This window comes from Triplophysa rosa, linkage group LG19, assembly GCF_024868665.1.
Source record: "Triplophysa rosa linkage group LG19, Trosa_1v2, whole genome shotgun sequence".
Classification (NCBI taxonomy): domain Eukaryota; kingdom Metazoa; phylum Chordata; class Actinopteri; order Cypriniformes; family Nemacheilidae; genus Triplophysa; species Triplophysa rosa.
Window position 1 is genome coordinate 10,969,589 of NC_079908.1, and position 13,565 is coordinate 10,983,153.

General features: G+C 36.4%; 3 protein-coding genes across 3 annotated transcripts; 1 reads left to right on the top strand and 2 right to left on the bottom strand.

Moving 5' to 3' along the window:
- Positions 1-340: 340 nt before the first annotated feature.
- calm3b (calmodulin 3b (phosphorylase kinase, delta)) lies at positions 341-3,910 on the bottom strand. Its single transcript, XM_057360606.1, has 6 exons — positions 3,574-3,910; positions 2,712-2,742; positions 2,477-2,620; positions 2,279-2,385; positions 2,039-2,174; positions 341-1,904 (listed from the first exon to the last, which is right to left on the bottom strand). Exons 1-6 carry the CDS (start codon positions 3,574-3,576, stop codon positions 1,876-1,878), a joined length of 450 nt encoding a protein of 149 aa, XP_057216589.1. The 5' UTR covers positions 3,577-3,910; the 3' UTR covers positions 341-1,875.
- Positions 3,911-4,703: 793 nt separating this feature from the next.
- On the bottom strand, positions 4,704-8,203 carry slc3a2b (solute carrier family 3 member 2b). The gene is made up of 9 exons (XM_057360293.1): positions 8,097-8,203; positions 7,207-7,448; positions 6,931-7,121; positions 6,442-6,615; positions 6,234-6,328; positions 5,984-6,123; positions 5,580-5,889; positions 5,440-5,493; positions 4,704-5,345 (listed from the first exon to the last, which is right to left on the bottom strand). The coding sequence occupies exons 2-9, from the start codon at positions 7,416-7,418 to the stop codon at positions 4,998-5,000; spliced, it is 1,524 nt and encodes a 507-aa protein (XP_057216276.1). The 5' UTR covers positions 7,419-7,448; positions 8,097-8,203; the 3' UTR covers positions 4,704-4,997.
- A 2,831-nt stretch (positions 8,204-11,034) lies between these two features.
- On the top strand, positions 11,035-13,284 carry banf1 (BAF nuclear assembly factor 1). Its single transcript, XM_057360895.1, has 3 exons — positions 11,035-11,533; positions 12,025-12,206; positions 12,330-13,284. Exons 2-3 carry the CDS (start codon positions 12,081-12,083, stop codon positions 12,474-12,476), a joined length of 273 nt encoding a protein of 90 aa, XP_057216878.1. The 5' UTR covers positions 11,035-11,533; positions 12,025-12,080; the 3' UTR covers positions 12,477-13,284.
- Positions 13,285-13,565: the final 281 nt, after the last annotated feature.

The window sequence follows — 13,565 nt, forward strand, 5'->3', positions numbered from 1 at the left end:
CTGCTTACTATATATGGACACCTTCATGAATTTCACCTTGCTGGTTACTTTTTTACACATTTCGGAGTTATGAAAATGTTTTAACGTTATTTTTAATTAAATGTGTGCAACCATTCATACTTTTTTGAGAGTAGTGTTTTCTTTACCAAGCTGGTTATTTTACGTTCTGAAATACGATGGGTCAGAAAATACCAATGTGTGACAAATATGGTTGACATTGCTTCAAAATTACAACAATACAAATTCAGTAAATGCACCCTTCTTAAACAATGTTTTTTTTTAATAATAAACCCATGCAGGTTTACAGTAATATGAACAACATCATGGACAAAAAGCAGGATGTAGTTTAGAAACAGGTCCAAGACGTTTATTTAGCAAGAAAACCAAAAGAGTTCTGCAATGGAATGCATAACCTTTCTTTTTTTCCTATTTTACCTTATGGGCAGAGAGAGGAAAAAAGAACCAGACAGTAAACTCCGATGTCATAAAAAAAACACAAAATACAATGTCATAAAAAACAACAGTAGAATAAATTAAGAACTGGGGCAGAGGATGCAATACTACCACCATATATCATTCTACCATTAAGCGCTGTTTGTTTAACTCTGGTATATGTATTTGCTAAAAAATGTGGATGTCATCCAAAGCGCCCATATTTAGGGGTTTTGTGGCAGCCATTGCTGCGCCAAAGGAATAACACGTTCTAACTGAATGAGTTATTACTCACTACCTCAGTTGCCACTGCATGGACACAACCACAGGACCCTGGAAGAATGTGACATTGTTTGTTTGAGGAAATGAGCCTACAATAAAAATAATGCAGGTGCTTTTGACGTACACAAATATATCAAACTGCCTGCAGGAAGAATCGGCACACGGCTTAAACTTGATAGGTTTCCTTCTTAGACAGAAATGGTCCACTGATGTGGTGGGTCACCAAGTGCTGCATCAAAATATAAGACCATAAACTAAACTACATCTCCAGTAAAAACACAGACAGTGCTCAAACCAAACATTAAACTTCTCTACATCAGTCTCAAAAAAATAGGTGACATTTGCTTCGGGGTTGTAAAGTTTGTGAGGAAATGTCAACCTGGAGGAAAGATGAAAGGCTTCTCTATATTTAAGTATATAAAGGAGGCAAACTAATGACATAATTGGTCCCCAATTAACCATATCCAGATTATTCTATGCCGGTTTGTCTTTTTTATCTTACATATTAGTTATGCGGTCCCTTAAGAACAAGCCCTATACCAAAACGTAAACTTTACTGCATGGCTCCACTTAAATCCCACCACAAGCACTCACTCAGACACACAGATATACACATATACAACACAATCACACTATGACATGGAAGTTTGAGCCATTTTGTAATATAAAGCCCCTGATTATCCATGAATGGTTATTCACCATACAGTTCTAAGACCACTGAGCAGAGGTTGCATGAAAAACATGCAGTTAAAGGAGAACTAGCAAGTTAGGAAAAAGGCAAGCTGAGACAAACAAAAAAACACAGAAGCATGCCAAACCTAAATAAAGCATGCATTGCTCTTGTCCATATAGTATGTCACAACTTTTAAAATATTGATACATGTGTTACACTGCTGTTATCATCACCATCATATATGCAAGATTTTAACTTGGATGTGCATGTAAATATTTTCTTAAAAAAACATAGGGAAAAGATTAAGGGAGATTCTGTCAATCGGGTTTAAAAAAGAAGCGGAGCAGAAGATTGAACAAACTAAGGGAAAGTAGAAGAGAGCAAAACCTAATGGGGGGAGGGGTAATAACATTGTGAATGCTTGTTGAAGTTTGACAGTGAGGGTGATGCCCACTGTTTGGTCTGTTGTGCTCTTTTGGTTTCCAGTTTTACTTTGCTGTCATCATCTGGACAAACTCTGTGAAAGACAAAAACAATCTAGGTGAAGTATTATAATAAGCCTTTTGGCCTTGTTCATATTTTCAATCTTGTGTAAACGTCCTTAACCATTAGATCAATATCAGCGTTCATAACAGTAACACGTGAAAATACCTTCATAGTTGACCTGGCCATCACCATCAATATCAGCCTCTCGAATCATCTCATCAACTTCCTCATCTGTGAGCTTCTCCCCCAGATTTGTCATGACATGACGCAGCTCGGCTGCACTGATATAACCATTTCCATCCTGTAAAGCATTAGTCACTGCATAAGGAACTCTTTACTTTTTTTTTAAAGCAGCAAAATAAACACCTAAATAAAGGGTGATGAGTATGTGAAAACATTTTCCACCTTGTCAAAGACTCTGAATGCTTCCCTGATCTCCTCTTCACTATCTGTGTCCTTCATTTTTCTGGCCATCATAGTGAGGAATTCTGGGAAATCAATCGTTCCATTGCCTGAGTGGAAAACATTTATATAAGCATTTAGATGATGCAACATTAGACCTGTGGCATTCTTGAATGTGTAATGAGTGTAACACGTACTTACCATCAGCATCAACTTCATTTATCATATCTTGCAACTCAGCCTCTGTAGGGTTCTGGCCCAAAGACCGCATGACAGTCCCCAACTCTTTAGTAGTGATTGTGCCATCACCATCTTTATCAAACAGTGAGAACGCCTCCTTGAATTCTAAAATAAAAAGCAGAAAAGTTAGATTTTGTTTTGTATTTTGGAACCAAAACTTTTCAAAACACAAGAGGTCAAGGCTCTTCTAACATACCAGCAATTTGCTCTTCTGTTAGCTGATCGGCCTGTAGGTCAAATAAACGTACAAAAGCAATTATTTAATAAATTATTTAGTAAATTTAATGTTATACTGAAATTAATCTACTAGATTTTCTGAAAAATAAACTGAACGTAAAAATATCTACTGGTTTGTGTTTTCAAGTTTGATGATGTCATTCTTGAATACAACGTCCAATTCCAGTGCTCTTTATCAATTAGCAAGTTACGCATCGCAGTCATTGTCAAATTGTTTACTTTGTAAGTGACTTCAGACATGCTGAAGTATTTCTAATTAAATTATATTGTTTTAAAATTAAGGATTACTGCAAGTTGTAGGCCGATTTTAATGGCTAATAAGTGAGCACGTTGTGGATCAATACAAGCGGGTTGTAATTTAACCACGCCTCTAAGCTTTACTGGAGACAGATTAGACTGTTTTTGCACAAAATGTTTTGGTTGTCTGTATTCAATAATGTAAATAAGGGCGCTCTCTGTATCCACTCAGTACGATGGCTTTCACGCCGCTGACTACTGACGCCGAGATGATGCAAGCTAGCAACAGGGAATCAGTCAGGGATGTGCTAGTTACTCGAATTGTATGCCATAAAACCTCACAGTCAATAAAATTATCAGAACCATCGCAAAATGTCGACGTTTGAAACATTATCTACTTATAAATTCGAGTGGCGTTAGCCTGAGAACTCGCGCGCTCTTTCAACACACTGACGGTTAGCTTGCGAAGAGCTAAGCTAACACTAGCCCATTCACACCTATCAGTTCACCGCGCATGCTAAGCCATTTTTCTGGCTAAGTAACATCTAAGTTACTAAGATAAAATGTTAAAAATGTTTACTTACCATTGTATTTAAGAGCGAAATAAGTTACGTTTGTGTGAAGAAAATGAACAACCAAGTGGTTTGTCTTCCTCCCGTGCGACTATCAAGCACCTCTTTCACTATCTGCTGCTGTGCGCCCAAATTTCAATATAAGTACGCCTCGGTTATTCGGTCCAAAGTGGGACGTCGCACTCCCTGACAACAAATCTGTTACTATGGTCTTCCTCCGCCAAATTGCCAAAACGAATCAACTCGAAACCGCACGGTTAGACCGGTCCGTTGTCGTTTGTAAAAACCTATATACAGAGATATTTCGCTTGATGATTGTAAATTTTTATTTCGTATTAAAATATTTAAAAGTCATTGCACTATACGGTGGTTTATTCAAGTTTGAATGGATGGTCCGGAGAGTTTATATATAGAAGTCGGATGGCACTCGTCAGCTGACCTAGGAAATGTCATCTGATTGGTTTTCAGCCACCTGCAATGCGTCAGAGTCCTCGAAGAGAGCAGCTCTTAAAGAGACAAGAAGCAAAACACTGAAATTTACATGTAGTGCTGCAGATAAGTACAGCATTGAGTACAACGTGATTTTAATTATATTCTGGTGGAATAAATGCACAGTGAACAATCGTTAAAAATAAAACGCACATCCTTAGATTAAATATGACTATACAAGCCTAAAAGTTCTCGGTCAGGTTTATGGTCCCTTAGGAGTAATTGACCTAGAAAAGTGTTGGAGTAACAAGATAATAAGGTAGAAACTTATGATTAATATGTATTAAGAGGAATATTAACATTTTATGTCTGTTATATGACTTTTTTATATGCTCTTATCCAATGTATTCTTCACTCTTAGGCAGGTGCACTCAACTGAACCTATTGTTCAGTACGGGGTTCATGACTGTAAAGGGTCAAAATAGCCAGGTAAGAAAGAGCGCACCATATGCATAATGAATTGTCCTAAATAAAGAACTCATCAGTTGAGACACATGATATCATGCTTTGCTGCAGACAATGAGAGCTGCTCCATTTTATGGTGGCAGATTTTAATAATTTAACCACATCTCAGTTACATCTCATTATGTTGGCGACACTTGCGAAAATTCAAGAGAGAACCCCTCTTTAAAGAATACAATGACAAACAATGATGAACTGCTCCACTTAGTTTATTGTCCACAGCTTTCGTTTTCATGCAACTTTTCACAAAAAAACAGCTTGCAGTTAAACACCAAATCTTTAAAAAAAAAAGTTTAAAACAACATTTAAGTTTTTAAAAACATCCTATGGAATGTTTCCCAAGTAACAAAATTTTAAATTTAGTAGTCATGCAGTGAATGTAAAAGCACGACCTGATGCTGTACACCAGTGTTTCTTAATTTCTAAATGACAAATAGTATTAACTAGTTTTATCTGAATCCCAACTGCATCTTTACAATTTGTCTTTAAGGTGTGTAAGGAAACTTCAACATTACACCCTGATTTGGCATCAACTCAAATTTTGCCAGGTCAAGTATTTCACCAGCTTCTGGTGTTGTTATAGTATTAAACACTACTGTAGCTTGCTCCGGAAGCTCTGCATGCTTCAACTGAAGAGGGACAGTTTCATTTTGCCAGTTGAGTGCAATAATGTAGCGCTCATTCTGGTCCCATCTACGCACATAGGCCAACGCAGAGGACGAGCTGAACAAAGTGAAGTATTCTCCATGCTGCAGGGAGCGCTCCTTCATTCTTTTTTGACTCACGTCCTTGAAAAATGTATAGAATGAGCTCATGTCCTCCTTCTCATTGTTCTGTAAACCACAATATGACAATAAAAATAAACTTCAAACTGCTGCTTTGTAACAATCCATAACATGAAACGGTGACTTTTAGATGGCCTTTTACCTCAGAAGTCTCATTTGCTTCTTTCAGCCACACCATCAGTGGGGATTTGTTGGGCTATATGGAGAGACACAATATTTTAGGATCCCACTTGTTGAATTACTGTATTATTCTACATACCCCTAAAATAAAAAACTACTTACGTTATCTTCCAGTCCAATTTCATCGCCATAATTAAACACTGGTGTCCCAGGAAGGGTGAGCAGCAACAGTTGGTGCAACTTAACATGGGCTAGCCCCACAAGTGAAGCCAGGTGGCCGCTGACACGTTCACCAATGTTCCAAGCCAGCTTAGTCTGATTGTAATTGAAATATAACTGATCAACAGTCTGGGCAATTCCTAGAGCAGATTTAGACCTCAGGGCACCAGACAGAAGCAGGTCCACAATAGTGCTGTTCAACATCTCAGCTATGTCATGAGGGGAGGTCTTATCCGTCACACCAATTAAGACCCTTGTAAAAAACACATATCATATAAGTCATATAACAAATTTTAATTTTCAATAATTTAATAGAACATTAACAGTAAAAACAAAAGATTGCTCACTTTTTCATTTCTCCCTCAGTCTGATTGCGGATAATGACATTTATATCATTCCAACTGGATGGCGCTACGGTGGAAACTTCATCCACACCATAAAAGAGAAATCCATCCACACCCGTTTTCAACCAGTGGATCAAGGCAGACTACAACATGATGAACACTATTATTAGTTTGTGAATTAAAGTACATAAATCAAGTTACAAATAAAAAATGGGTCCCATCTATGATCAACTGCTGACAGTCAAGCTCATACCTTGACTCGTATCGCCACATCATCAATTTTTTCCCTGTTGAACCAGGGATTTTCACCTTTATAGTTAGGGGTCAGGTCCAAAACCACAGAGATACCTAATAGAAAACAAAAAGATATATTAAAGAAATTAAAAATATTAAAACCATGATATATAGCACTGTGTTGATCAATGACAAAATAGTGTGGCTGCCAACTTCAGAGTGCTCACCCCTTCTGTGTGCTTCGTGAATGACTTTTTTAAAACTCTCCAGAGTACCAGCCTCCTGGGAAATTGTATCCAGTTTCAGCTCTACAGAGTTATTAACTTCAGACACGTGGACAGGGCCTATGATCAGACCCTTCACCTTCAACTGATCCATCTCACCCATCTTTCCAGCCAGACCTGAGGACAACCAGTCAGAAAAAAAACACTGCATATCTTACTGCATATGAAACAGTAAACATACAACATAAATGTGACGTGTTTCTGCTGTTAACTTCCCATCTAGACACACCTCACACTATTTAGTAAAAGTTCCCCTCCCACATTAATTTAATGTTGCTGAGTGTTTCAACATGTTCAGAGTCTGACTGATAAAATAAAGATATTAGCAAGTTCAGACATCTGCATGAAATCCCTGAAATCCCTTAACTGTCCCTCCTTCCCACCAGCTCGTATTGGTCCAATTTGATGCCGACCATCAAGTTCCCTCCTTACCTTCAATGTCTGAAGACTTTGTGAAGGCTTTAAGATCTCCAATCTGGTACAGCGGGCCATAGTTCCACCAGTTCATCTCAGGAATGGGCTTGCATCGAGGAGCTTGAACAATGATGGCAATAGCACCGGCCAACATGCCAAGCCAACCAAGCCAGAACAGAATCAGAAGTGCCCAACGTACTCTAACCCACCTATTTAAAGGAACAAAGATTCCATATAAGCCATTTAGGTCAAGCCAAGGTCGAAACAGAGGTTAAACAAGATTCGTTTTCATACCCTGGTGTTCCAGCTACGTTTAACAGTTCTTCTTTGGACAGACCAGTAAATTTTGTCTCCCCATCTGGAATCTTCACTTTGACGACTCCATTCTTCTCGGTTACAGGTGAGATGGCATCATGATTTGCATCTCCCCCTGTCATGGGCTGCTTCTCCTGGTCCACCTCATTGAGCTCAACATCTTTCATGTCCACTTCATTATCGTTGCTCATTTTGGCGATGTATGCCGAATGTCTGCCTGCCTGGAAATCAAACGAGAGAGCGCACCTGTAAGAACATCGCTGTCGTCACGACACGACGTCACCGCATTTAACTGAAGCAGATGCACATGCGCAAAACAAGTCACCAGGCAACAACTCTCTACATTGCATCACCTATCATTAACGCTCAAATGGTGATTCGGCAGTTGTATCGAGTCACTCAAATGCTTTACCTGACCAAACTAGTTTATTTAAATAAACAAGGTAATCCAGATGAAACCTCCAATACCCGTAGACACAACAGCAAAAAGCTGGGTGATGATGAACCATAATCATCGCATAATGATCATAATCATTATAGGCCAAAATAAAACCTTAAACAATAGAAAATTTGTTCGTTTAAAGCGGTGGAATTGTCAAAAGTTATTGAATGAGGAACTTTTACATTGGTAACACGACATCAGTAAACCGGATTGGTCCAGTTCTATCAGCGGTAAATTTACCTAATCATTCATTCAGCCTGCCATGACGATTTAAAACACGTTAAAGAAGAAAAAACAAGAAAAAACTACGTAAGACGACTGTTTCAATGTAAAAATCTGCCCAATTACACAACGAGTGAGCATCAAAAGCATATCCTAAACTCACAAGTAATAAATTAAATACTAGGGAAAATTACTTAAAACCAACCTTATCAAATAAACTGAAATAGGGAATGAATCTCCGTTTAGATGAACCTAAACCGAATCCGCTCTTCCTACTCGTTCTTGTCGGTAATTCACGATGTGTCAAGGATGCTGGAGCTTTTATATGACAAAGAAGATCCGAGTCGCATACTTAATTAACTCCTCCCACATTTAAGGAGGTACAGTAATACACTTAATGAAAGAAGTAGCCTACTTATTGACCGTCAAAAACAGTACGTTCTGTTGTTTTGTAACCCTATTTTTAAAAAAATACTCAAGTGTTGTTAAAAAAGTACAATTTAACCAGGTGGAGTACATTTTTTGCAAACCTCAGCAGAATAAGCAGACCATCTAGGTTTTTGTCATATTTTTTGTTGTTGTTGCATTCTTAGGTTTCAGACACACTACTCATGTCTTCATACTATATAGCATATGAATTTAGGGAGTGTCTCCCAGTTCAGTCAGTGCACTGTACCAATTTATCAAAAATAAATTATCTTGCTATATACAATTTTTACAATGAATAATGAATGTTAGACCAATGGTATGTTGGCTTAAAAGGATAGTTCACCAAAAAATGAAAATTCTTTCTTCATTTACTCAACCTCCTGTCAAACCTTCCGAAACAGCATTGGCCCCCATTAACTTCCATTGTGTCGACACAAAATCACTTAAAATATCTTATTTGGTGTTTCATAGTCAGGCTTTAAATGACGTGAGAGTTAATAAATAATAATATGATTTTATTTTTGGGTGTGAACTATCCCTTTAATCTAATTATTATGAAAAGCTGACATTCCAGTTTTCTGGCATTTGAAAGGATCCACCTTAAAAGAACCACATTATTCCTTGACCCAGCCTCCTCCCTGTTGTTTTTGTGACTGTACAAGACCTCCACAAACAAGTTTGGGGGGTTGAGGTATTGAGTTCCTCTCCTGGAAAGAGCTGGATAAACAGCATAATAAAAGAGCTGGATTTTAAACTGTAAATAACATTTCAATGTCGATTGATTGGTGTTTTTTTACACCAGAATCTATAGCCAGTGAAAACATAACCATTCTGTATGTAAAATACATGTGTTTTTTTAAGTAAATATTGTAACCACTGATTAAAAATATATCATGAGACCACTGAATTTATAAATAGTTCATGCTCTTCAGTTTAGGCTAATAAAAAGTTTTACTGTGATTTAAAAAAAATTGAGAATACTATGAACAATGAAATACTCTTTTAAGTAAAAAATGTAAGTAAAATTTTTTAATAAAGCTGTGATAATTTAATTATTTTATATTACAAATAAAATCATAACATAACATGTTACATGTAAGAATGGAGCTCCTCCCTCAGTCTCAAATATCATGTAAACACACCAGAGCACATTGTGTCCCCTCATTCTCAGTATACTGTAAGAACACATTATTCTGAACGCTGCCTACACAAGGACGAAAAGTTTAGCTTCTTTTGTTTCACTCAACTGTTCATCATGAAGAAACACATCATCTCATCTTTACTTATGTGCTAATGAAATCAATGAAGCTGTGAAAGGAGAACAAAACTTGAGAACAAACGCCTAATTTTTCTTTCTTTGATCATCTGTTCAATAATCATCCTGGGGTGAAAAGTCAATCAATGAGTCTTTGAGCTAACAGAGGAGTAGAATGTTAAAAGATTAATCATTAAATTAAACTGTAATTTAAATCAATTCAATCTGGGTTTGTACAGCTAGAGATCCTTCACTATCTGCAGGATGTGGTGATGCTCTCATTCTTTTTAGCATTTACAACCCAGATCCCATGGATTGACGGTAAGCATGATGATCTTATGGTTCTGCAGAATAGTAGTGTCACAACAAAATTTGTAGGTATAGACTTTTGAGAAATCTTAAATACTGTATGTTCAACACAAAGAATTAAGGTTAAGCAAGTTTTGAATAAGGATCATGAACTAAAAACATACAAAAACAGGTTGAAGAGTTTAGTTGTTTTAATTTTAATGCTAGTTGTAATGACAATTCTTGCAAATAAAAGGTTTTTAGATGTCTTTGATCATAATCGAAAATATAATACATTCATATCTTTGTAAATCTTTGTAGAAATATTAAAAGTGGATTAATTTTTATCCCTCAACTTAATAATGATATGAATGATTCTGGTGTTTTCTGCATTAAAGAGATAGTTCAGCCAAAAAGGAAAATTCTTTCATCATTTGTTCGTCCTCATGTTATTCCAAATCTGTACCATTTTCTTCTGCAAAAGTCAAAAAAGTCATTTTGGAGAACGTTGATGACCAAACAACATTGCCCCCTTTGACTTCCATTGTATGGGCACAAGACCATAGAGACATTTCTTCAAATATCTTCCTTTGTGTTTCACACGTTTTGAATGTCATGATGGTGAATAAATGATGACAAAATATTTTGGGGTTAATTTTCTCTTTAAATAATTAATAACACAATGGAACAAAAAGTTGTGTCTCTTTATGCTGAATACGAAAATCACATTTTACCATTGATGGTACTCACAAAATAACATTTCACACATTGATATTTACTCGTACGCAAAAATTACAAGATACTGGCATTGGCATAAGACTGAGCTCAAAACAGTTACAAAAATTAGTCGTCCAAAGGGGTACATTTGACTTATAGCCTATCCTCACGAACCAAGGTCCAGACATACTAGTCACCCATCATCACTTCATCCCACCTTCCCTGTGCTACAAAACTTTTCTGACAGTGACAATTGGAAAATAATTGTTAAAATATGTAAAAATTTGTACAGTCTCTGTTTATTTGCAACATACCGATACATCGTAATTAATGATAAGCTATAAATTTATACACTAAAACATTGATTTACATGAAAATAAATATTAACACAACAATTAGCACCACAGAATTGTACAAGAACTTTAAAAAGGTTGGGAAAAAAAACAATTTGTTATACTGTGTTAATGATATAAGCTCAAAATTAATTTGAACTAAATATACATTAAAACATTGATGCTACATGAAAATAAATATTACCACAACAATTAGCACCACAGAATTGTACAAGAACTATAAAAAGGTCGGGCGAAACAAAAATTTGTCACACTTCAACAGCTAACATAGTTAGGTTATGCATATGTATTATTAATGTGAAGTTTACAGAATGAAAGAGATCATGTAAATAAAGCTTTTGTTTGTGGATAAAATATTAAGCTCCTTGTGATTCTGTAAACTTCATCTTGAATGAATAGATTGAAATAAAACTGCTGGGACCGCTAGGCGTCAGTGTAGCTCTGAGCTCAGCGTTGGAAGAGCGGAAGTGACGCTGTTATTTCTAAAGGCGGGATCGGAAAGCAGCGCTGCTGTGGGAGTTATTTTTGGGCGAACTGTGAGTCTGTGAACGTCGCGGCGTCAGTGGATGAGAAGTGAAATTTCTCAATGATAGTGTCAGGGTATGTTGAAAACTTAATTTTAATCCTAAACTTGTTTATTAACGTGGAAATGATTCACACTGATCTGTTCGGTGCTGAGGTTATTGATAAATGAATGAGTAATAATGGCGTGTGCCAGCGGCCGTTTCGCGCTGAATTGTCGAGTGATTCATTTCATTCTAAAGCCTAAAAGCCTTATTATTCATTCTTTACATGACAATTTACTTATATTTTTGTTTCACAAATTTTATTTGTTTTTGTTTCTGTCGTGTGTTAACTTTATGTTTTGCAGAAATGTGCCTTCAAGAGAGATTTACGTTATATCTAAAACTTAAAATAAAAGTTTAAAAGCATGCCAATTTGAATGTAGTATTGTAGTCTTCTCTTGCGTGTTATCTTTAGACTCGATTATTTTGTTTTGATGAATGTGTATAATTGTAGTATTGGGGCCCTAATGAGTGTTTTAATGCTCTTGTTTTTATAATAACGTTACTTGTTTTCTTCTCTTGAAGCCATTGAGGAAAAGAGATTGACCACATTCACTCAACCCTCTTAACACAAATCAACAATGTCTTCAACATCACAAAAACACAAGGACTTTGTGGCAGAGCCCATGGGGGAGAAGCCTGTGATGGCCCTTGCAGGAATTGGTGAAGTTCTTGGAAGGAGATTGGAAGAGAAGGGCTTTGACAAGGTAGGTTTACTGTGAAGCTCCACGTTGTCATTCTCTTAATAAAGGCACAGTGAAACTGTGGAGGAAAAAAAGTGAAACTGTTTATGTTGGAATTTGTCTTTCACTTTCATTTTCTTCCTACAGGCATATGTTGTACTAGGACAGTTTCTGGTACTGAGGAAAGACGAGGAGTTGTTTCGGGAATGGTTGAAGGATACGTGTGGTGCAAATACCAAACAGCAAGGCGACTGTTACAGTTGCCTGCGAGAGTGGTGTGACTCCTTCCTGTAGTCAGCTGTTTATTTTTGTTATTGTATTTTCATTTTGTCTGTTTTTTTCCCCTGGTATGTTGAATGCATTTACCTCACTTCACCAATTTGACTGTCTGGACTTTATTTTGATACACCAATACTAACATTTATCCCAGAACTGTACATTGCTGTATCACTAGATGTTCTTTATATAGGTACACTTGTAAGATCACTGCTTCGCACACTGGATGTTTAGCTACAGGGGTTTTGGTTTTGGAATATGATTTTTAACCGTTCCATTTGAGCATCGACAAAACTCAGTCACATGTATTTCAGTTCAATGTATGTACATATCTGCCTACAGCAGTATGCACAATATTTCACTGACATTTCACAGACACTGGTTACACCAATCTTCCCCCCGTTTATTGTTATAATGTTTGAAGGTTTTAACTGAAATTGACCAAATTGTGTCACCGTGCTATTACGCTTTTAAAGGTTTGTCACAATTCAAATATGTATTACCTTAAGCAGCCCATGCATAATGGTATCATATTGCCATATAACTGTATGCCCCAATCTCGGTTGTCTTTCGGTAAATTAAAATGCCTTAATAAAAACTTTGGATCTGTTTTAACTGTGATTGGTTATCTGAAGATGAATCCATGATTTTAATTTTCAAGAACACAATTGCTGAGATTTGCTGCGCTCAGTGTTTAAGGTTCTTCAGGGATGGTGTGAAAAACAGAGGAATATGTTATAGCTATTAAATATTTATTGTTTCAAAATTGTGCACATAACATACATTTTAATTTTTGTTTGAAATAAAATTAAATTATAAAATAGGCTATGGGATTATCATTTTCAGGCTGTATTATTGTATTTGTAATCTGCTTTTAGTGAGTTATGTTAAAATCATACATGTAGTCATTTTCCTCTGTCAATAAGTGACGCGTTTAATTTATTCCATCATCCAAATGCAGTCTGCAGTATTTAATCCATCATCTGGGGCCACAAAATGCTTTGACATTTTTATGATTTTCCTTCTAGTTTGCCCTTGAAACTAACAACTAGAGACTAGACTAATTACCACTGTTTTAACTGGTCAGAAAAAAAATCATTTTAAGGA

What these genes read in the sequence shown, in the direction of transcription:
- calm3b (XM_057360606.1), bottom strand. An exon ending in AACAGAAGAGCAAATTGCTG is followed by an intron (nt 2,621 to 2,711) that starts GTATGTTAGAAG and finishes TTTTTATTTTAG; the next exon opens with AATTCAAGGAGGCGTTCTCA. An exon ending in TGGCCAGGTCAACTATGAAG is followed by an intron (nt 1,905 to 2,038) that starts GTATTTTCACGT and finishes TGTCTTTCACAG; the next exon opens with AGTTTGTCCAGATGATGACA.
- slc3a2b (XM_057360293.1), bottom strand. Translation starts at nt 7,418, where the DNA reads ATGAGCAACGATAATGAAGTGGACATGAAAGATGTTGAGCTCAATGAG. An exon ending in AACGTAGCTGGAACACCAGG is followed by an intron (nt 7,122 to 7,206) that starts GTATGAAAACGA and finishes TCCTTTAAATAG; the next exon opens with GTGGGTTAGAGTACGTTGGG. An exon ending in ATGTGGCGATACGAGTCAAG is followed by an intron (nt 6,124 to 6,233) that starts GTATGAGCTTGA and finishes ATCATGTTGTAG; the next exon opens with TCTGCCTTGATCCACTGGTT.
- banf1 (XM_057360895.1), top strand. Translation starts at nt 12,081, where the DNA reads ATGTCTTCAACATCACAAAAACACAAGGACTTTGTGGCAGAGCCCATG. An exon ending in AAGAGAAGGGCTTTGACAAG is followed by an intron (nt 12,207 to 12,329) that starts GTAGGTTTACTG and finishes TTCTTCCTACAG; the next exon opens with GCATATGTTGTACTAGGACA.